Source organism: Amyelois transitella, chromosome 11, assembly GCF_032362555.1.
Source record: "Amyelois transitella isolate CPQ chromosome 11, ilAmyTran1.1, whole genome shotgun sequence".
Taxonomy (NCBI): domain Eukaryota; kingdom Metazoa; phylum Arthropoda; class Insecta; order Lepidoptera; family Pyralidae; genus Amyelois; species Amyelois transitella.
In genome coordinates this window covers 6,974,798-6,996,640 of record NC_083514.1, presented here as the reverse complement: position 1 = coordinate 6,996,640, position 21,843 = coordinate 6,974,798, and the positions used below count along the sequence as shown (strand labels likewise).

Genomic DNA, 21,843 nt, shown 5'->3' with positions numbered 1-21,843 from the left:
TATATAGCTTTAAGTGCTATAAATAATCTTCCCCTCAATTTTCACGTCACCTCGTGGACTCGTGGCCTAAAATGCAAATACGAGCAGAGTACCTAGAAGAAAATGCCATGACTCCTTGCGAGCACGTGAAACAGACGTCGCCATGACTACGATATCGACCGGCGGCTTTTCCGAGGCTTTCGTTTCGTCTGAAACTCTCGTTCGCGTGACGCACTGAAACAATGGGGCTGAAACAGTTATAGCCGGGAGATCGAGATAAGCGGCGGTTTGCTGCCCGAAAATTGTATAACAATAAAAAATGTTATTTTAGAACTTGACGTGTGTTACCGTTAATTTTGAATGCGATTGTTTTCGTGGGATCTCATCGAGAGTAGGTAGATGGGTCCAGCGCGGACAATGAGTGCACGCGAAGCGAAGCGCGACGGCGGCCAGCGTAGGCGATGCGCGAGCGCCCGTTTTTAAAAAGCACTCCAGAGCACTCATTAGTCGGTGCACCGTAACAGCTGCGGTTGGCAGGAACGCAGCGTGTGTCATACGGAACATTAGAAAGTGTAATGAATAGAGTATTGTGCGATGCTGTCAGTGGGCAAGTCGGCGTCACTGGTCCAACAGAAGAAGCAGCAGTGGGCGCGGGAGAGAGGTGAGTGAGGCTCCGCGGCCGCAGTGACCGGCATCCTGTGCTGTGAGCAGCCCGCGGCCCCGTCGATGCGTGGCTGCATCACATCACGCTGTTTTGCAACAAATTCACGGTCGTGGTTTCGTGAAGGAGCTCAGTCTCCATGATACGTTAGTCAGTTATGTGAACGATACACGTGAAGCCGGATTGGCGCTAATTTTGAAATCGCAACAAAATCTGTTTACCTAATGTTATATTGTTTTGCCGGTATGTAACTTGTGCATTTTTTATATAAGTAATTTCCAACTCGATAATTGTGGACTCTCCAAAAAACCGAAAGTAATTAGTGTGAATACCTACGACTCATTTCATAACGGAGTTCAAATCGAAATGACTACGGTCAATCGAGTAGTCATTATAGTAGTAAAAGTGAAATAGAAATCAAAGTGCTTAGATTGTTTCAGTCTTTATTCGTGCAATAATGTAGAAGTACCTACATAGATGGGTAGGTTTGTAGAAATAATTGTAAAGGCATTCCTTACCAGTCTAAACAGAGCCAGTATACTTGCATGAGGCCTAATAACGCTATTGTTCTACTGGCTGGTTCAATTGGCGGATTCGACAAATCTGATACTTACACAAATGTGTTACCTATCTAAGTCCTCTCCTATAGGACTACTACTGTAACAATAAAGTTAGAATAAAATTTTCCTTTAAGGTCGAATTTTTTGATCAGATTTCCACGTTTTACCCATGGTCCATTGGAATGGTCATGAAATGACTACATTCAAAAGACACGACGGGAATACTTACAAACTTGCGGTGTGGTTTTCAGCACTTTAGATTAAGTAAAAGGCACTAAGGGATAGGCTTATAAACTTGGGATTTCCTTGTAGACGATGGGCTAGCAACCTGTCGCTATTTGAATCTCAACTCCATCATAAAGTTACCGTAGAACGTAAGAACGTAGCCTTTCAGTGTTTTCAAGACTGTTGGCTCTGCCTACCCCGGAGGAGATATGGACGTGACAGTGTATGTATGTAATCGGATGCGCAAGAAATGTGAAATCAGTGCACCTACTTATTCATAATCCAGGTAAGAATAACTAAACAAAAAAATTAGTTAAGCTTAAAGTATAGGTAAGTAGGTAATGTTTTCATTCAATGTCAAACAACAAGCAATGGGGTCGTAACTGCTGTGCTATCAATTCATTTCGTCACAACTACCGATGACAAAGGCACCGGCAGTAACTTCCTAAGCACATGAATTATCGTAACCATTGTATTGTCTATTCAGTGTTCACATTGACAATGCGTGGTGGTGGTGGGTGGTAGGCTGGGTCGATGGAACCACCAAATCTATTCAAGGTTGCAGTAGCAATGACCCTTGTCTTTCGATTTCTATATATCTACCATTTAGATAATATCATTGATAAGACGGATTTTTCATGCCATTGATAAAAAATACACATAAAAAGCTATACTTACATTAATTTAGGCATCTTGTTTTTAAAGGTTTATATAACAACACAACATCCAGAGACCATAATCATATAGAAATTTAGTTATTTAAAAAAATCTCTTTATTCTGAGTTACGAATGTACCTATCACATAATAAGAAAACTTTTTAGCGTAAAGCACGACAATCATTACTTACGAGTACCTATACCTTAATTTCTATTCACCAAAGTGTAAAAAGTTAATGTGTGTCCTCATAACGAGTTTACAAAGCTGGAGTTCACCTTGTAACCTAAACGGAAACAAAAATATAAAGGTAGGCCGTTAGCATTATGTAAACAATTTAATTTCCTAAAATTCATAATTACAGCTGGGTTTGTAAAATAAGTAGCATATCGTAGCGTTAAATAATAAAACAAAAACACTGTGCTCGTTATTTTTAATTCAGTCTGTGCGCACGAGAGCGTGGCGAGACGCAAACAAAATATGCCATTATTCACTAGCTGGACAGTCGTTTTTCATTTATCTTTTGCCATTATACTTTAAAACGATACACATACAATCTTTTAAATAATGCAGTAACTAGCTCGTAATCGATTCTTTAACTTCTTTGATTTAATTATTTAGGCTAATGTGACGAACTGTAGCAGGTAGGCTTTATACATTTCACTTTCTACCATCAATAAATAATTTGAGGCATCGTCTACTAGGTGTTCTGTTAGATTTCCGGAAATTTCGTCACGATTCGTTGCTTGTAATTGAAACGAATTTTTGTACAAAAAAATACTATTTCCGGTATAAAAGTAAAAATGGTTTCAGACAATATGCTTTTTTTATAATAAGTATTATACATAAATTTTACAAATTAAATGAAAGTGAACAGAAATTTTTAAGAACGTACCTCACATGCATACAACTAATACTGTTATTTTATTTTAATTGCCTGCTTTAATTTAAAAGCCTTGAAACGGTTGAAGCAAAACAATAAAACATTTGTTAAGTTTAACTCATGCATCAATATTAATTAACTTTCCGCTAAGATTAGAAGTAGAAACTATAGTAGGTTACGTGGTTACATAATCTAAGTTGGTATATACTAATCAAAAAGTGTGTCTAAATTCCATCGAGCGAAGTAGTTTTGACTGTATTAGATAGTTATTTTCATGCGATTTTCTTATTTCGTCATCAAGCACGAATTTGTATATTTGACTAGCTGTGCCCGCGACTTCATCCCGTTTTTTCACATTTTCCATTACTTCTTCTCCTAATAGTTGCAGTGTGATGTTATATAGCCTAAAGCCTTCCTCGATAAATGGTCTATTCAACGCAAAAATAATTTTTCAATTCGAACCAGTAGGTCCTGAGATTAGCGCGTTCAAACAAACTCTTCAGCTTTATAATATTAGTATAGATTCGTGCAACTAAAAGTTAATATCAGTTAGGTGCTAGGCAGTGTGATGGTCATTATATTATACATGTACCTAGGTATGTAGGTAACAAGATATAAAAAAAATGATATAACATGGATTGGCTAAGCTAAAAATATTTAGGTAGCTCTTGATAAATCAATAGGCACCACTTATTGAAATCCGTACGAAGGGGCTTCCGTGAGCGGATTTTAGAAAAATTTACATATTTAAATCAGAACAGCCAGTACTTAAATGTCTTGTTTAGAATTGTAAAAGGCTGTAACATAATATAAGTGACTAACAGCTTTTCATGTATGCGGTATCGATAAAACTTAAAACCTTTATAAGCCCATCACAACAAGGGGAACTCTTTTTATTTTTCTCCAATCAGTGTGGTTAATTCTTCGACGGCTGTTGTCATGGAAGGTACTTATGCCTTGCTTTAGAATTTGGACTTCATGTAAAACGATAAAAATTTATTCACGTTGTCGTGAAATAAACTAAATTTAACAATATTAAGTGAAACCTTTCCTTTTCAGAGGAGATGTCTCACCTCTACCTACCATGGGGCACCGGAGAGCGTACCAATAGGTTGCAAGTGCGAAACCAATTCTCAAGTACCCTGGAACTTCACAAGCAGTCCTCTTACGAATATCAAGAGCCGATTCAACGACAGAGAAGCCCTAGTCTGCCTCCTATCCATCATTCAGACACAGAAAGAGTTATAAGCAAAGAAGAAAGAAGGTCAAACGTTATAAATAGAAACATTTCGACGGCAAAACGGTTTGCTTTTTACGACGAAGACGCTGAAGGAGATACCTCCGGGTACGGCAGTGAGACCGTCCATATGAATAGAGGTCAGAATTCGCTACACGACGTCGACATAGCGAATGATCGCAACCTGGTGGTCGCGTGGCAACAAACTGGAAAGGATAACAGGTATGCCGGATGCTTTCTTTGTTGTGGTTTTATTGTCTTAGATGCAAATATCATACATACATACATACATAACATACATAAAATCACGCCTCTTTCCCGGAGGGGTAGGCAGAGACTACCTCTTTCCACTTGCCACGATCTCTGCATACTTCTTTCGCTTCGTCCACATTCATAACTCTCTTCATACAAGCTCGGCGGTTTCGGGTACTTTTGACCTGACCCTTTACCAGGACGTCCTTAATTTGATCAAGATACGTTCGTCTAGGTCTTCCCACTCCGACCTTTCCCTCCACACTCTCCTTGTATATCTGCTTAGTCAACCTGCTTTCATTCATCCTCTCCACATGACCGAACCATCTTAACATACCCTTTTCTATTCCTGTAACTACATCTTCTTTCACATCACAACATTCCCTTATCACGCTGTTCCTTATCCTGTCACTCAATTTCACACCCATCATACTCCTTAACGCTCTCATTTCCACTGCATTTATTCTGCTTTCATGCTTCTTTTGCCATACCCAACTTTCACTCCCATACATTAATGTCGGGACCAACACGCCCCTGTGCACAGCCAGTCGAGCCTTTTTGGATAGTTTCTGACTGCTCATAAAGGCATGCAAAGCTCCATTCACCATGTTCCCCGCGTTCACTCTCCTTTCAATATCACTATCATACTTGCCATCTGATGTAAACTTTGATCCTAGATATACAAACTCTTTCACTTGCTCCACTTTTTCTCCTCCAATCAAAATATTACATGCTGTCATTTCTTTCTCCATTTCAAAAACCAGTGTTTTAGTTTTACTTACGTTCACTTTCATTCCTTTCTCTTTTAAAGCTTCATGCATACAGTTTACCATCTCCTGTAACTCCTCCGCTGATGACGCCAGTATAACCTGATCGTCGGCATAGAGCAGACATTTGACGAGTAACTCATTCATCCTTAATCCACTTTTAGACTCTTTCAAATCTGTCAAACAGCTATCCATAAATAGGTTGAACAGCCACGGTGACGCAACACATCCTTGCCTAACACCTTTCTCAATCTTAAACCACTCAGTGTGCGCTCCGTTTATCCTGACACAAGCACTCGAATCCTCATATAAGGATTTCAGTGCTCGTATTAAGAGACTGCTCACCCCATGCATAGAAAGTGCTGACCACAATTCATTCCTCTCAACTCTGTCATAGGCCTTTTCCAGATCTACGAATGTGCAATAGACTTTTTGACTCTTGGCCAAAAACTTTTCGGCTATGCACCGCAAGGAAAAGACCTGATCAGTACATCCCATTCCCTTTCGAAATCCCGCTTGAGCATCCCATATTTTGTCATCAGTTTCATTCCTGACTCTATTAATCAATACCTTAGCATACAATTTGCCGACGACGCTAAGCAGGCTTATACCACGATAATTTTTGCAGTCCAGCTGTGACCCTTTTCCTTTGTAAAGTGGCACGATAACAGCCTTACACCAATCTTTTGGTACTCGGCCGCTTCTCCAACACAAATTGAAAAGGCAGTACAACTGACTAGCTACTACGCCTTTTCCTGCTTTAAGCATCTCGACCGACACTCTATCACACCCAGCAGCCTTTCCCGCTTTCATACTCTTAAGTGCTTCCACAATTTCGAACATTTCAATTTCGCCTTCCATCTCATTCTCTTTTTCTTCGCTATAGCAGAAATCTTTCTTATTTCCTTCCTTTTTTTCAAATAAACTTTCAAAATAGTCCTTCCATATCTTTAGTACACATTCTTCTCCTTTCACAACGCTACCATCCTGGCATCTGATCCTAGTCAGCTCTCTGGTTATAGTATTTCCTCGGGCTGACCTTACGGATTTCCAGAATACTTTCAGATTTGACTGAAAGTCTTCTGATAGCCTTTTATCAAAATCCTCTTTATACTCTTCTTTCTTTCTAATCACAGCTTTCTTAACCAAATCTTTCATTTTCTTATATTCCTTACGTGCTTCATTCACATCTTCATCTATAACCTCTTGCATTCTTAAGTTAGCTTTTGCTGCTAACAAATCCAGCCATGCTTTCTTCTTTAATCGCACAAGTTCTTGCACATCTTTACTCATCCACGCATTTTTGTGATTTTTTCCTTTCCTTCTTCTACTTACACCACACACTTCAACAGCTACTTTCACAATTCTTTCTTTAAATTCCTTCCATCCATCTTCAATATCGCTCATTTCCTCTAAATCTTCAAATTCATCCTTCAGTCTATTAATATACTTCTTACCTACATCCATATCTTGCAAATTTTCTACTTTTACTCTTTCCAAAGCGCTGGTTTGCTCCCTTACCCTGTGCCGCCAGCGATTGAAGATACCCCTTATCCGGGATATCACCAGTAAATGGTCCGAGTCAATGCCAGCACCGCGATATGCACGGGTATCCAGCACTTTGTTCTTCAATCTTTCATCTACAATCACAAAGTCTATCATACTTTTTAAAATACCTTCCACTCTTGTGTAGGTGTGGATCTCTTTATGTTGAAACATTGAGTTCGACACAAAAAGATCCCACTCTAGACAAATTTCTAATACACTTCTTCCATTATCATTCACCTTTTCGTCACCAAACGCACCAAGCACCTTTTCATATCCATCACGCTTTACACCCACCCATCCATTAAAATCACCTAACATAATAATCTTCTCATTTGGCTTGGTAACTTTCAATACTTCTCTTACACTATTCCAGAACTCCTCGTTTTCGCTTTTTGCTGATGTTGTACCCCTCGAACCCACATCCCAAGGTGCATAAACACCTAGAACGAAGATCCGAGTGATTCCAACTTTCAGCCTAATCCATAGAAGACGAGGGCTGACACACTCATACTCATTCACGCACTCAGCCATTCGTGCAGAAAGAATTAGACCGACCCCTTGACAGCCTCGGCTGGTACTGGAAATTCCAGACCAATACGCCGTGTAAGGGCCGTGCTGCGTCGCGTCGCATCCTTTCCGCTTCGTTTCATTCACGCACAACACATCCAAACGTCTTTCATCCATCATCTGGCATACTTCCTCAATCTTATCCTTCATTCCTCCTCTTACATTCATCGTCGCAAAGCGGCTTTCAGCAGACCGCATACCGCTCCCGCCGGGAACGAGACGTGATGGGGTGCGGACACCATCGCCGCCATTTATATGCTTTTTAAGGTTCATAATGCGATTCCCACGAGACGCTAGGGAAAAATTTTGTCCGCCCCAGCAGAGCCCCGCATGCCAGGGTAAGGCTAGCCATTACCTGGGGGTCGCCCAACCCCATGGCGGAAGTGGCACGCTCGAGACTAGGCTCGCCCCTAGCCATGCATCCATCGGCGCGGCAGACCTTAGATTGGCAGGGATTTACATTAAAGAGGAATCCCAAGTCTATCCCTTAGTCGGCTCTTACGACATCCGTGGGAAAGAGATGGAGTGGTCCTATTCTTTTGTAGTGGTGCCGGGAACCACACGGCGTATGCAAATATCCTTGAAAATTATGCGGTTTCATTAGGAATGTTTTAAGAACTTACTTTAAAGAACCGATAAAAAGAAATCGTGCGAGAGAAATTAAATTTATCACAGGTGCCGCGGAAAATACTCGGTATCGTAATAGTTGAAAATTGACTGGAACTACCTAGGTCCTAGTTACTTATATTTTTTTCCAAATCTAACATGAGTCTATCTAGGTATATATAGTTGTACATCTTTCCAATTTATGAAATTGTAATCTTATTCTTTGCTAAATTCAAAGTTAAGAATAATGAAGGCTGATTACATTCCTATTTCTTTTCTAGGAATCCCGAATCAAGCCGAACAGGAACTGCAGATGGCGCGTGGTCTGCTCGTAGCCCTCGAGGCTCCACTGCGGAGGAAGGTCGCCCGCGCTGGGGAGACCGCGGCGTCGCCACTGGACGGCTATGGGAACCCACAGCTCCTAATGCAAGACTGCCACAGGTCAGAACTGAGTGAGACACTTCAAAAATTCACTAGGTACATGAAATATTACTAATATCATGTCGACAAGGGATATGAATGACTAAATGAATACTTATATCCTAACAATAAATACTTTTCCGTATGACACAATCTCCAAAAGATTTTGTAGTTATCAAATATTATTGTATGTTCGTAAGTTATACTACTCTGTCAAGAAAGTAGCAGGAAAAGATCAATAATACACAAACTGTTTGTTATTCATCCAAATTTATTTTATCACCTTCAAAATATGCTCCTTTAGATATTATATGGAAGCTGATATATGTGACAACCCCAAACGTTTCTGGTCGTTCGTCAAGTCTAATAAAAAGGGAACTAATTTTTTACCTGCTACTTTAACTTACAACGGTCTCTCTGCCCAATCTGGTGAAGACGTTTGTAATCTATTTGCTGCATATTTCCAGTCAACTTTCTCTTCTAGTAATGATTCGGTTACCATTGGTAACATGCCAGATGATAATTATACTCAATCTATAGGAGACATTGAGATTAATCCTGAACAAGTTTATGAGCTGTTAAAATCTACTGATTTAAATAAAGGTGCTGGACCGGATGATATTGCACCATTGTTTATTGTTAAATGTGCCTCAGCTTTATGCGAGCCTCTAAGTATATTATTTAAGCGATCCGTTCAAGAAGGTATTGTTCCTAAAATATGGAAGTCCGCGTTTATAACCCCCGTTCATAAAAAAGGCAGTAAAGCTGAGGTCATCAATTATAGACCAGTCTCCAAATTATGTATTTTTGCAAAAATTTTAGAACGAATTGTCAGCACTCAAGTTTATAGTGCCCTTTCTAATGACTTTATTGAACAACAACATGGTTTTATAAAGAACCGTTCTACTGTCTCTAACTTAATCTCTTTTATTGATTTTGCTACTGAAAATATGGAATCTGGAGGGCAAGTTGATGCTGTCTTTACTGACTACAGCAAAGCATTCGACCGCATTGATCACTCTATTCTTTTAGCAAAGTTAGTTTCGTCGGGTATTCATGGAAACTTATTTAGATGGTTCTCGTCCTACATAGAAAATAGGTCTCAGGCTGTAGCAGTGAATGGATATTCCTCAAGGTCTGCCTTGGTCCCCTCAGGTGTGCCTCAGGGATCCATACTAGGGCCATTACTATTTAATATCTTTATTAATGACATTCACTCATGTTTTGTTCATTCACAAATTTTATTATATGCCGATGATATGAAGATATTTAAAAAGATTTCCAATATTGAAGATTGTTATCTACTTCAACAAGATTTAAATAGAGTGGCTGAATATTGCAAAAGCAATAGACTAGATCTTAACATATCTAAGTGTAATGTTATTACTTTTACTCGGAAAAATGAGCCTGTGAAATTTAAATATGAGTTGGATGGCCATGAGATAAGTCGTGTTGACAATGTTAAGGACTTGGGCGTAATACACGACTCTAAACTTACTTATGAGATGCACATTGATCACATTGTTAATAGAGCTAATAAATTGCTTGGTTTTATTATTCGTTCTAGCTCACAATTCTCTAACATAAAACTTGTTAAAATTTTGTATTGCTCGTATGTACGTAGTGTTTTGGAGTACTGCTCAAATGTTTGGAATCCACAATATGATGTATATGTCAATAGATTGGAGTCTATACAACGCAGATTACTCAGACATTTGCAATTTAAGTGTAAAACCTATGTATCAGGATATGATAAGAGATGCAAAAAGTTCCATTTTCTACCTTTGAACGTACGACGGGAAGTTGCAGACATAACCCAACTTGTGAAAATTGCTCAGTCTAAAGTTGATTCTCCCCATCTTCTTTCGAAAATTAATATTAGAGTCCCTAATAGAAATTTGCGCCAACCTATTATTCTTTCCACTCCACGCTGTGCCACTAAATATAGAAAAAACTCTTTTTTTCTCCGAGCTTCTCTTGCTTTCAATAAAATTAAAATTAATTTTGATTTGGATTTAGATTTGTTCTTTTCCAATACTAATAAATTCAAAAATTCATTATGTAAAAGCTGGTTTGACCGAGTTTCCGAACATAGTTAGTTTTATAAATTATAGTATAAAAACATCACAGTATTGTACTGGTAGGTATAAACATAAGACATATTTTCAAGCAAGCATTTAAGAGTAATATGCGAAAACTGTATAACTGTGTTTAAGTTAATTTAATATTTTAGTAATTTACATTAATTTTACTGTAAGTTTTCCTGTTAAAATAAAATAAAATAAAAAATAAAATAGAAACGATACACTTACGCCAACGAATAATCCAATCATCAAAACATTTTTTAAACGCTGTTTCCGGAATTGAGGTCAGTTCTCGCCGCGAATTCTCTTTTATGTCTTCTACCGATTGAAAACGGGTGCCACGAAGTGGTAATTTGAGTTTAGGAAAAAGAAAAAAGTCGGCTGGAGCCATATCTGGTGAATATGGTGGTTGCTCGATGGTATTTGTTGAGTGTTTGGTTAAAAATTCGTTCACAATGATGGCCTTGTGCGAAGGTGCATTATCATGGTGCAAAATCCAAGAATTTTCTTTCCACAAATCTGGCCTTTTTCGTCGGATTTGCTCTCTTAAAGGCCGCATAACACTCAAATAATATTCCTTATTTACCGTTTGACCTTCCGGCAAGAATTCCGAGTGCACAACACCGCGATAGTCAAAGAAAACAGTCAACATGACTTTGACTTTTGAACGACTTTGGCGTGGTTTTTTCGGTTTCGGTTCAGTTGGAAGGCGCCACTCCGAAGCTTGTTGACTAGTTTGCATGTCAAACTCGTAAACCCACGTCTCGTCACCAGTAACAATGCGTTTCATGAATGTTGGGTCGGAATTGACTCGTTCTAGCATGTCCTCAGCGACTCTCATGCGATTGAGTTTTTGAAAAAAATTCAGGTCTTTTGGGACCAGCCGAGCGGCAACATGTTTCATACCCAAATTATTAGTTAAAATGGTACGGATCGACTCGTGAGATACAGAAAGTTCGGTGGCTATCTCTCTCAAAGTTGAATGAGGATTTTCAGTCACTATTTCCTTCACTTTTGCGATGTTAACTTCAGTTGCAGACGTTGATGGCCTACCAGAGCGAGGCAAATCTTCCATCACATCTCGACCGCTTTTGAACGCTTTGTACCACTCATAAGCACGAGTTTTTGATAAAGTCGATTCACCGTAAGCCTTCTGTAACATTTTCAGTGACTCCGAACACGATATTCCATTGGCAATGCAAAATTTAAGACAAACTCTTTGTTCGATGTTTTTATCCATTATGAAATTAGCAATACACACTAGATATGATATAACTAAAAATAGCACTGTATTTAATGTAAACAACAGATGCAACTCAAACTCCGCGCCAAAATGGAAAACAGTTGTGCCAATCTAACAACAACAAAAAAAACAAAAATTTGAATTTGGAACCATAAATAAATAATCCATTCCCGATACTTTTCTGACTGAATGTATACCTATTAATTTTTCTGAAGTAGATACAAATAAAGGAAATTTCGTTCATCATTCTAAGTCAATTTATCACCAAATCCATATCAATATATATTTTACATGCAAAAAGGATTTTGACACAGTTTTCGCTACCGTATTATATTGTTTACCATACTAAGTATTAGTCTTGTATAATATCTTTCCCAATTACATACCTGCCATACTGTGCTGTAGAAAAGTGCACGATGCATTTATATCCTGTACCTACCTATAGGATGTTATTTTCATTTGTCATTCATTTTCTTTAACAATTTTCATTCTGTACAGATGCAGGCCCAGAAGAAAGGCACACCGTCGTGGGTGGAACGAGGTCTGAACATGATAGACAACACGGCGGAGGTGCTTGTGATTGACCAAACAAGCTCCACCAATTCAGGATTCGAGTGTGATAGATCATCTTGCAATGGGAGCGACGAGGGCAGGTAATAAGAAGTTCATTAAAATATTGTTAGAATAACATGAAAACATAGTAAGAAAGTAAGTTAACAGTTTAAAATTAGATAATCTTTATATTATTTTTGTTGTTTTTTTATTGTTTCCATGAAAAGACTGTGTATTTCTAATATCACATTTTCTTTCAGAACATTTTTAAGAGGACAGAATGTTCCTTTAGAACCTGAAATCAAAGCACAACGTGAAAATAAAAGAATAAAAGCTTTAGAATTGCAGTCTGCCATACTAAGCCAACTCGAAGATCGCGAAAAGCGACGACAGGAAGAAAGAGAAAGAAGACTGAGAGAAGAAAGATTGGAAGAACTGAGAATACAGCGACAGCAGGAAGAAGATAGGCTACGAGTAGAGGAGGAGAAACGAAGGAATGAAGAAAAACAAATATTAGAACAAAGAAAGTTAGAAGCTCTTAAAAAGGCCCTTGAAGATGCTGAAAAGAAGGCGAGACTAGACAAAGAAAAACGCTTTATAGCACATAGGCAAAACATGTCTTCTATCATAAGTAACAATATAAGTACTGATAATAAGATAAGTGACGAACCCATTGCAAACAATATTTCTACTCATGATAATGAAGCCACGAGCCCGACAAAAACCCATAGAACATACGACGTCCATTCGGCAAAAAGTCAAAAGAAAGACTGCGATTCTCATCAAACGACCGAATTCAACTCTCCGAGATCAGTGGGACCAGGAAATGTAAACTTATTTATACATAGTGTTCCACCATTAGCGCTTAATGATAATCAATTCAGTATTGTACCTATAGGTATTAATGGAAATGGAGAAATAGTCAGTGGTCAACCTAATAGTATACAACTAGCAGTTTTAGTTCCTCAAAGCCTAACTAATACCGTGTATGGAGTATCATTAAATTCAATGCACACCATAAGTGAACTCTCTGACCCTGGGAAAATATTAACCCCTAGAAAATATCGAGCTGAGAAAACAAAAGATGTCTCAACTCAAACAGAACCAAATCCATGTAACTTTAGCGATAAAATTGTAGCGACAGAGGACCTTGAAAGAAATAATGATAAAGAGTATTCCAATATTGATGAAAATGCACCGCACGAAAGTCATCATAACTCAACTAAAAAAGATCGACGTTTCCGGTCTGAAGAGAGATATAAGAAGGATTTAGACAACCGACCAAAATGGGGAGTAAATAGGCCAGCTGCGCAATACAAAAAACAAAGCGAAAAAGATCCATTTTATAGCCAAAAAAGAAAAATGAGACATAAATACCGTCCGCAAGCGCGACAGTACCTATCGCAGTCAAGCGACGACAGCCGCTCTCCAAGTCCTCCCATTAGGTCAGAAAAGATATCTGATTCTCTAAATAAACAGAGAAACTCCTTGAGTCAATCGTATTGGAAAAACAAAAGATCTAGTCAAGATTTATCTCGTAATAATCTTATAGCAGAGTCGACAGAGCATAGCCTTGAAACAAACCATCTCACACAATTCATAAATAATAATGATACAGAAACAAAAAAGTCTCCAAAGACGTCACCGACGAAGAGAATAACTTTATCGCAGAAATTCATAAACGATAAGTATGGCAACAGAAAGTTATGGATAGACGACATAAACGAAAAGAACACGAAATCAAGCTTTTTTGATGCAGAAAATAGAAAACAAATTATTGATCAAATCAATGTAGCGAAAAGAGATTACTTGGAAAAAAATAAGGATCAAGAAAACCTTATTTTAAAAGCAAAATATTAAGTTTAAAGTACGAAAGTATTTTACGTTTACTGAAGTAATAAAAATCAGAACAGCACGCAATAATCATAAGGTGCAACATGTAGGTGAATTTCAAATTCAAATTCAAATTCAAATTTCTTTATTTTTCTCCACAATCTAAACATGACACAGACTAATAGTAAAAATTACACGGTTTAACTTATTTAAGATTGTGAGAGACTGGTGTCTGAACTAAGCAGAGCTTGTATCTCAGTACACCAGCCTCTCCCCACGAAGTGTATACAGCACAAAAGTAGCTACTATGGTTTTGCCAATAATAATGTAGATTGGTTTCCCTTTACAAAAACAAAAAAAAATACATGGATAAATCAGACAGTTAATTGTAAACCAAAAACAAAGTATTGACTTATTTAGATATAAAGGGAAACCTCTTCATTGGGAGAATTTTATGAGTAAAATCTACCTAATAATTACATGGGTTTATTCAAGTTACTTGAATCAAAAATAAATGTGTAATTACTAATTAACTTAATTTCTAAATTTAGACAAGTGTTTGTAAAAGGTTTTCTGTACTATCATAGTCAAGACCTGAGAGATAATTTATAGTGGCTATTTTACATACAAACTTTGAAAGCAAGTGAAGCTGTAAATTACGATTAATTTTATTATAGAGGTAGGGACCCAAAAAACAGTAAAACCTGTGTGAGAAAGCAGTTTGAAAGGCAGTTGTCAAAATTAACGGAGGTCGGCGGCCAGAACGGGAAGGGATGGTTTTTTTATCTAGGTGTTGTTTGAGGATGGAATTTAGTATAAACAGCTGACGTACAGTGAGAACCTTGGATTGCTGATAGAGGTCACGAGTAGGAAATAGAATAGGCTTGAACAGACATACCTTCAAAAGCGCCCTCTGAGCACGTTCGAGACTAAGCAAGTGGGTTTTGCAGGCACCGCCCCAAGTCACGATACCGTATGTTAGTATGGACTGGCAGAGTGCGGTATATACCATTTTGACAACGTGCACCTCTGCTACATGTCGCAGTTTTTTAAAAACGTACATGAGTTTTCGGACCCTGCCAGCCGTAGTTTTAATATGGGCATCGAAGGTTAGTCTGTCGTCCAATGTTATGCCCAAGTATTTAACAGTTTTTGCACATATTAAATTGGGACAAGAACAAGGATCAGAAGATACAAAGGGATGGGAGTGGCCAGTGAGCTTGAAAGGAATCGACTGCGGAGGAGTAGTATATATGGAGAAGGTCAGGTAGCAAGTCTTGTGAACATTCAGGGTAAGTAGATTGTTACGTAGCCAGTCAGAGACCCTATCGAATCCAGTTTGAGCAGAGCTAAAGACCTGTTCCCAGGAATCGGCAGAGAAGAGGAGAACAGTGTCGTCTGCGTAAGAAATGATCTTGCAGTTAGGTATTTTGAGGGAGCAGAGATTATTGATATAGATTAAGAAGAGGGTGGGTCCAAGAATGCTCCCCTGCGGGACTCCATAGCTGACTGGTAAGTATGAGCTGGAATGCCCATCAATGATCACACACTGGCTACGATCACTGAGATAGCTTTGGAATAAAGCAAGTTGACTACCCCGAATGCCCATGGCCTCCAATCTATCAAGCAGGGTGCGAGCCGAGATCGTGTCAAATGCCTTTGCAAGGTCCAAAAAAACTCCTAAACATTTATTATGATTGTCCAAATTCCTGACGATGTGGTCTGTGAGTTCTTGAACGGCGTCAGATGCTGATTTCTGACGTCTGAAGCCAAATTGACTGGATGAAAGTAGTTTCTTGTCTTCAAGGTAATGTACGAGACGCTTGTTTATTAGACGCTCCAGGATCTTGGACAATGCAGTAAGAATTGATATGGGACGATAATCATTGACACGGCCCCGGTCCCCACCCTTAAAGATCGGATGGACAATAGCCTTTTTAAGGGCAGAAGGAAAAATACCTTTCGATATACTGAGGTTACATATATGAGTTATAGGTGAAGCTAGTGTCCCATAATTACGCTTCAACAAGGCAGAGGATATGTTATCCCAGCCAGGAGCACAACTCTCCTTCAGAGACAGGATGGTGTTTTCCACTTCGTCAATAGTTGTTTCTAGTAACACGAACGAATCAAGTGTGGGAGGAGTTAATGAGCTAAGACAGGAGGGACGAGAATGGCTCTTAGATAGAATATCCTCGGCGAGTGACTTACCCATTTCTGAAAAGAAAGTGTTAACATAATCTGTCGCTTCTTTGGGAGTGGGTTTGGATTGGAGAAGTTCGCTAGATCTAGTTTGGTTTATGTTTAGTTTTGTGACGTCTTTTATTGCACTCCATAATTTCTTAGAGTTCGTTCCTGCTTCAAGCAGTAAAGATTTTTCGTAATTTTTCCTAATATTTCTGAGTAAAGTGTTGCAGTAATTTCGATATCGGTAGTAGGTTGTACGTAAAATCTCGTTATCAGGATCGTTTTTAATATTTTTGTGCATTTTGTCTCTGTTGACTATACATCTAAGGAGACCATGTGTCATCCAGGGCTTGAGAGTTTTGTAGTGATGAGATGATGTAACTACGAATGTATGTGCAGTAACGGCTGATTGAAGGATATCAATGAAGTGGTTTGTCGCCCGCTCAGGATCTGAACAATTGAGAACAGTAGAGAAGTCTGTGCTAGAAAGAAACTCAGTAATTCCAGCATAATCTATTCTGTTGGTGACTTTTTTGGGACGAGATATACTTTTTTTCAATTGTAAGGATAGTAGTACGGCACTGTGATCCGTTATGGATGATTGAATTACAAGAGCGAGGGCAGTGTTTGAAGATTTAAGGATGGCATGATCAAGGCAAGTATTAGTGGGGAATCTAGTAGGAAATGAATGAGCAGGAAAAAGTCCGTGGTGTGTTGTCATATTTAGGTAATCTTCAGCGTCAGATTCCATTTGCTGGGGTATAATGTCTAGATTGATATCACCCATAATTAAAATATTTTTATACTGTCGTAATGAATCTAGTAATGAATTGAGGGAATTTATAAAGTTGGTTTTATTTTTGTAGGCACATGGTCTGTATATGGCTATGATAACAATATCCTGATTAAGTTTTATTAATAAAGCACTAGCTTCTGCTAGATGGGGTTCTTCTACAGAAAGGCCTAAAAGGCTGTTTTTGTGAAAGACCAATACACCGTCATTTTTATTTATAGGGTTTGTAGAAGGGACTGCGGAAAACCCAGTAAGCGAAGGAAAAGTGGGATTCGAATCTAGAAAACATTCTGTAAGTATTATTATGTCTGGAGTGTCAAAGTTAGTGAGTAAAATTTCGAGATTATCAAAGTTAGCGGATAGGCTTCGTATGTTTTGCGTTAGAATATTTAAGGATTTGTTTTGTTTGGATAAGTAACTTTGAACTTCATGAGAGTCACAAATAAAAGCTGATGCAACAGAGACATTGTCAATGTTATTAATTAATTGACTATTGTTTGAATCGAATTTTGATTTTCAGATACGAGGATAACAGTACTGCTTTCACAAAGTAGCTATAGCGGAAGTAAACATTAAACACACTTAAAAGAGATATCAGGGTATTCGAAATAATGAAAATCAAGGTTTTTGCATTGAGATTCTTGACATTAAACCTAATTTTACTGTAGCCAAAACAATCTAAATCTCGTAGGAAGCTTAAGTTCTGCAAAGAAATCGCAAAGTTACAGCAATTTACTTTTTTAAAGTTGTAAAATATTGAAACACTTGTCAAATTATGTAAGAAAATTGAATAAAAAATACATAGAGTAAATTTAGGTAGAATAAATTCTTGTATAAAATCTAACTTAAATAAACAAAATAAAAAACTTAACATTAAAAGAGTATGATACGAGTAGATTGGCATACTTGGGTCTGGGTGACCTAGTTTTTTGAATGTAGCCCGGAAAGCTGGCTCTCAGAAGCCACGATGACCAGCTTGGCGTTGTCCGCTTTCCTCAGCAGGACGCGGCCGCCCGAGGTCCAACAATACTTGTAGCTTTCCGCTTTAGCGAACTCGCGAGCTAAGTAGAAGAGCCGACGAGCTTGCGCCGTCAGGTGCTCGCTAATGTAGACTGGGTGCTGCGAGCCACCCACGACGGTCGAGTTCAGTCTATTGTTGGCGTTGCGCTTATTGTAGTCCTTGAACGCTTGCAGGATTTTGGCTTTCAGAAGAACCGAATTCAGCTTACAAACAATAGTGGCGCTGTCCGACTTGGATGATAGCCGATAGATATCATAGATATCCGACGTGGTCACATTTACAGCTAGCTCTTTAAAAATGCATGTGACCGCGATTAGCAGATCATCCATTGAGAAAGTTTTATTTGGCAGTCGGATATTGCGCAGCTCCAGAGTACTCGATCGAGAGCGGCGATCTATCTCCTCCGTAGTCGCCTCCAGTTTAACTACACGCTCGAGGCTTGCCTGAGCTGCCTGATGAGATCATGCATAGAGGTTTTTATATCGGATAGCTTCGAGTCAGTTTCTTGCCGCCATAAAGAAATCGTATTTATGAATTTATCAATCTTGGACTCCTCAGTAAACTGGCCACCGCAATCGCATCTTTTTCTTTTTAGTCTTTGGGTAATATTACTAGCGTTTGGGGTAGTATTCTCGTTTTCCATATTGAGGTTGGGAGCGGAGCCAAAGTGGGAATCTAGCTTAGTAGGACTGCGCATCATCTTGTCAATACAGTAATAAATGAACTCAATACAATGTTTGTTTACAGTCGGAACAAAAAGTTATGTGGGTAGTAGACCTCAGCGAGCGCTGTGTGATTCATAAAATACAAGCGTAAATTAAAAATTCGCAATTGGACCCTCAATTAGTCACGCCTCTCTAAACTTGCTTATGCGCAGGTGGGCGTCAACATAGAATTAGCCAATACTCCTTCCGCTCCGTGCGTGACGTGCGTAGTAGGGGTGCGAGTAATGAATGAATATAATGTATCTCACTCACTGGTTACCGTCGTCGCTGTTTCGCGCGCAGTCTTGATTGCGTAGCGTGCGTTCGTTTCGTGTATCCCTTTGAGTTTCTGGGCGCCTGGTACTCGTGACTATTAACTCGCGTAATTATTTTATATTTTAATATTAAAAACAATAAATAAACGAATCAAATGCAGAAAATACTGTGGACACGTCTGATCCGCTAGACATCCAAGAGGGGAGAGGAATTTAGGTTACTACTTAAGTCTGAACTTTATCGATCCAACAGTTTCAAAGAAATGGGTCGCAACGCTAGTTATGTCGATAAAATCTGAAGTCTAGTTGAAGAAACCGGCTGTGTTTAAGAGAATCAAAAAAATGGCTGATGACTTTTTTGATAAAAAGAAGGATGAAGCACCTATGCTGGACTTGTCCAAAACTATTATTAATACTGCCGAAGAGTACAGGGCAGTTATGGACAAAGTACCAGATTTCAAAACAAGGCCCGAAAAGGTAAAAGAAATAGTATAAGTATGTTATATCTCTTATTGAAAATATATGCACAACTTTATCTACCGAAATAGGTGAAGACTGAAGATATCAAGATACGGGACAAACCAGATGATCAAAAGACTAAGACTCCAAAAAAAGAAATTCGGGCCTATGAAAAGTTGGGGACGCGAGGGTACGAAGAAAAACAGTTCACGTTCATGGACCCGATACCTGTAGAAATGAGAAGCCTAAAATTTGAAGAATTGTGTACAGTTCCCATTGAATGGAAAATGCTTACTTCTATCAGGCCAAAATCTAAACTTGATGAGGAATATTTCAACAGGTATAACTTACATTTTTTATATATTTATTTAGGCGGACACCATTGTTATGTTATGAACATTTTAAGGTTATGAACATTCAAATATATATACATACAGAGGAAACTCACTTTGTTTTAAATATTCTAGATTGATAGAACTACGAAAAGCAGAAATTCGCACTCGAGCAAGAGACAAAAGAGAAATGACCAAAAACACAATGATAAGGAAAACCAAAAACCGTTCCGGTGTCACTGAAACTAGAATCCTCACTTGCGCTGAATGCGGCGAAGAATTCTGTAACGGTGGGTAAATTCAAATATGCAAACAAAAAAAATCGAAGTACATATACGAGTATACGTATATGTACTTAAATAATTTAAATTCAAGATAAAGTCAATAATGCTTTCCCAAGGGATGAATGTTCATGAAAATGAAGGAAGATATTATCTTTATCATTATAGTAGGTACTCTGTTCATACATACTTTCTGATGATGTTTTCTTACCACGATTTCGAAGAGGGAAACCTATAATTACATGTTACATGAAACAAATCCGATTTGTCCATCAATGGTGAACTTGACCCAGCTTGGAAAATGGGTGCAATGTAATAAATGAAAGTGCTTATTACCTAAGTCTTCTCCTATGAACTCTACAGAAGAGACTTATAAATTGTACCCTTTAAACAATTTGAGTAAAACTACTTAGGTATATAAAAATTGTATCTACTACCTCCCCTCCGTAAACGAACAGTCTAATTCAAATAAAGTATTTAAAAACAAACAATCAAAATACGTTACATAGTATACATATATTGTTATGTTATCTACGATAACTGTTAAAGTAGTGTACCTACATACAATGTTTTGTTTATAGTTCTTAAAACACGAACATGTATACCAACTATAAAAGTATTGTAATAATTCCAGGCAAGATGTGCGCCATAACGAACTACGACATGTTCGCCCGACTCAAGATCGAAGTGGAAGCGAAGTCGTCGAAGCAGTCTGCGCCGGCGCAGAGTGGCGGCAAACAGAAGAAGCTGAAGAAGAAAGGACGCCGCAAACCACGCAGCAAGAGTGCGGCGCCCGTGGTGCGGAAATCCAATGTGAAGTCGGGAGCAAAGAGTGACTCCGAATTGTAATCAGATAATTCCATCTTTTACAAGCTTTTATTTAACTTACAATGCTTGTATGTTTGTTTAGGTCATTAAATATGGCTTCTAGTCTTGTTCCGTCGTGAACCGACCTTAGAAGATAAGTTTTAACTGTTACACAGGGGCTCTCAAAGCCTATCGATGTATATGTTCCAACAATAACAGCAGGATTTAAAAATATTTTCATGCTGGCTTTAGACGTCCCTTATTAAGGTAGCGAAGCAGACAGCCGAGAATGGAAGTGGAAGTTATTTTAAAAGGGAAGCTATATTTATACAAGTACATATAACGCGTAGGGCGGAGCGATCTATGGGGCGGTAACTTCCATAAATCAACTTTTTCAAATACCTTCCAAAGTAAATAATAAACTTTTTCTCCAGTTATTATCTCCAATCCCCATCAAAACATATGCCCAGCCAACTCTTGAATAAATCTCTGAATTCATTATGATTCAGCTAAGGTTAGAACAAATAATTTTTATATGTAATGTACCTATCTCTCTCACTTCACCTTGTGTAATCTTTATATAATTGGAATTTATTGCATTTCATAAAGTACATTTTAGCATCGCATTTTTTACATTATTATGTAGATTTTACGGGCACCTAATAGGTTATACTTAAATTGTGTGCCTTATGTAACCAAAAAGTAAAAATTATAAATGACTGATCAGCTAGAGTCACCCATGCAGTAATTAAGTAGTTATAAAATTATTGTATACTGTATTGAATCTCAACTTTTATAATGACTATTTAGTATTTATATTATTAAACTATTAATATTACATTTTGTACTCATTGAAACATTCCCCCATCCTGGAAGTATTTTCATATTTTTTCAATAATAGCACGATTTGTA

At 38.2% G+C, this 21,843-nt stretch overlaps 2 protein-coding genes across 2 annotated transcripts; both read left to right on the top strand.

Moving 5' to 3' along the window:
* Positions 1 to 573: 573 nt before the first annotated feature.
* Positions 574 to 19,372, top strand: LOC106134912 (myb-like protein X). The gene is made up of 6 exons (XM_013335055.2): positions 574 to 640; positions 4,023 to 4,422; positions 8,222 to 8,381; positions 12,186 to 12,340; positions 12,500 to 14,182; positions 19,260 to 19,372. Exons 1-5 carry the CDS (start codon positions 574 to 576, stop codon positions 14,097 to 14,099), a joined length of 2,382 nt encoding a protein of 793 aa, XP_013190509.1. The 3' UTR covers positions 14,100 to 14,182; positions 19,260 to 19,372.
* On the top strand, positions 19,147 to 21,716 carry LOC106134994 (uncharacterized). The gene is made up of 4 exons (XM_013335154.2): positions 19,147 to 19,529; positions 19,601 to 19,851; positions 19,979 to 20,133; positions 20,759 to 21,716. Exons 1-4 carry the CDS (start codon positions 19,395 to 19,397, stop codon positions 20,971 to 20,973), a joined length of 756 nt encoding a protein of 251 aa, XP_013190608.1. The 5' UTR covers positions 19,147 to 19,394; the 3' UTR covers positions 20,974 to 21,716.
* Positions 21,717 to 21,843: the final 127 nt, after the last annotated feature.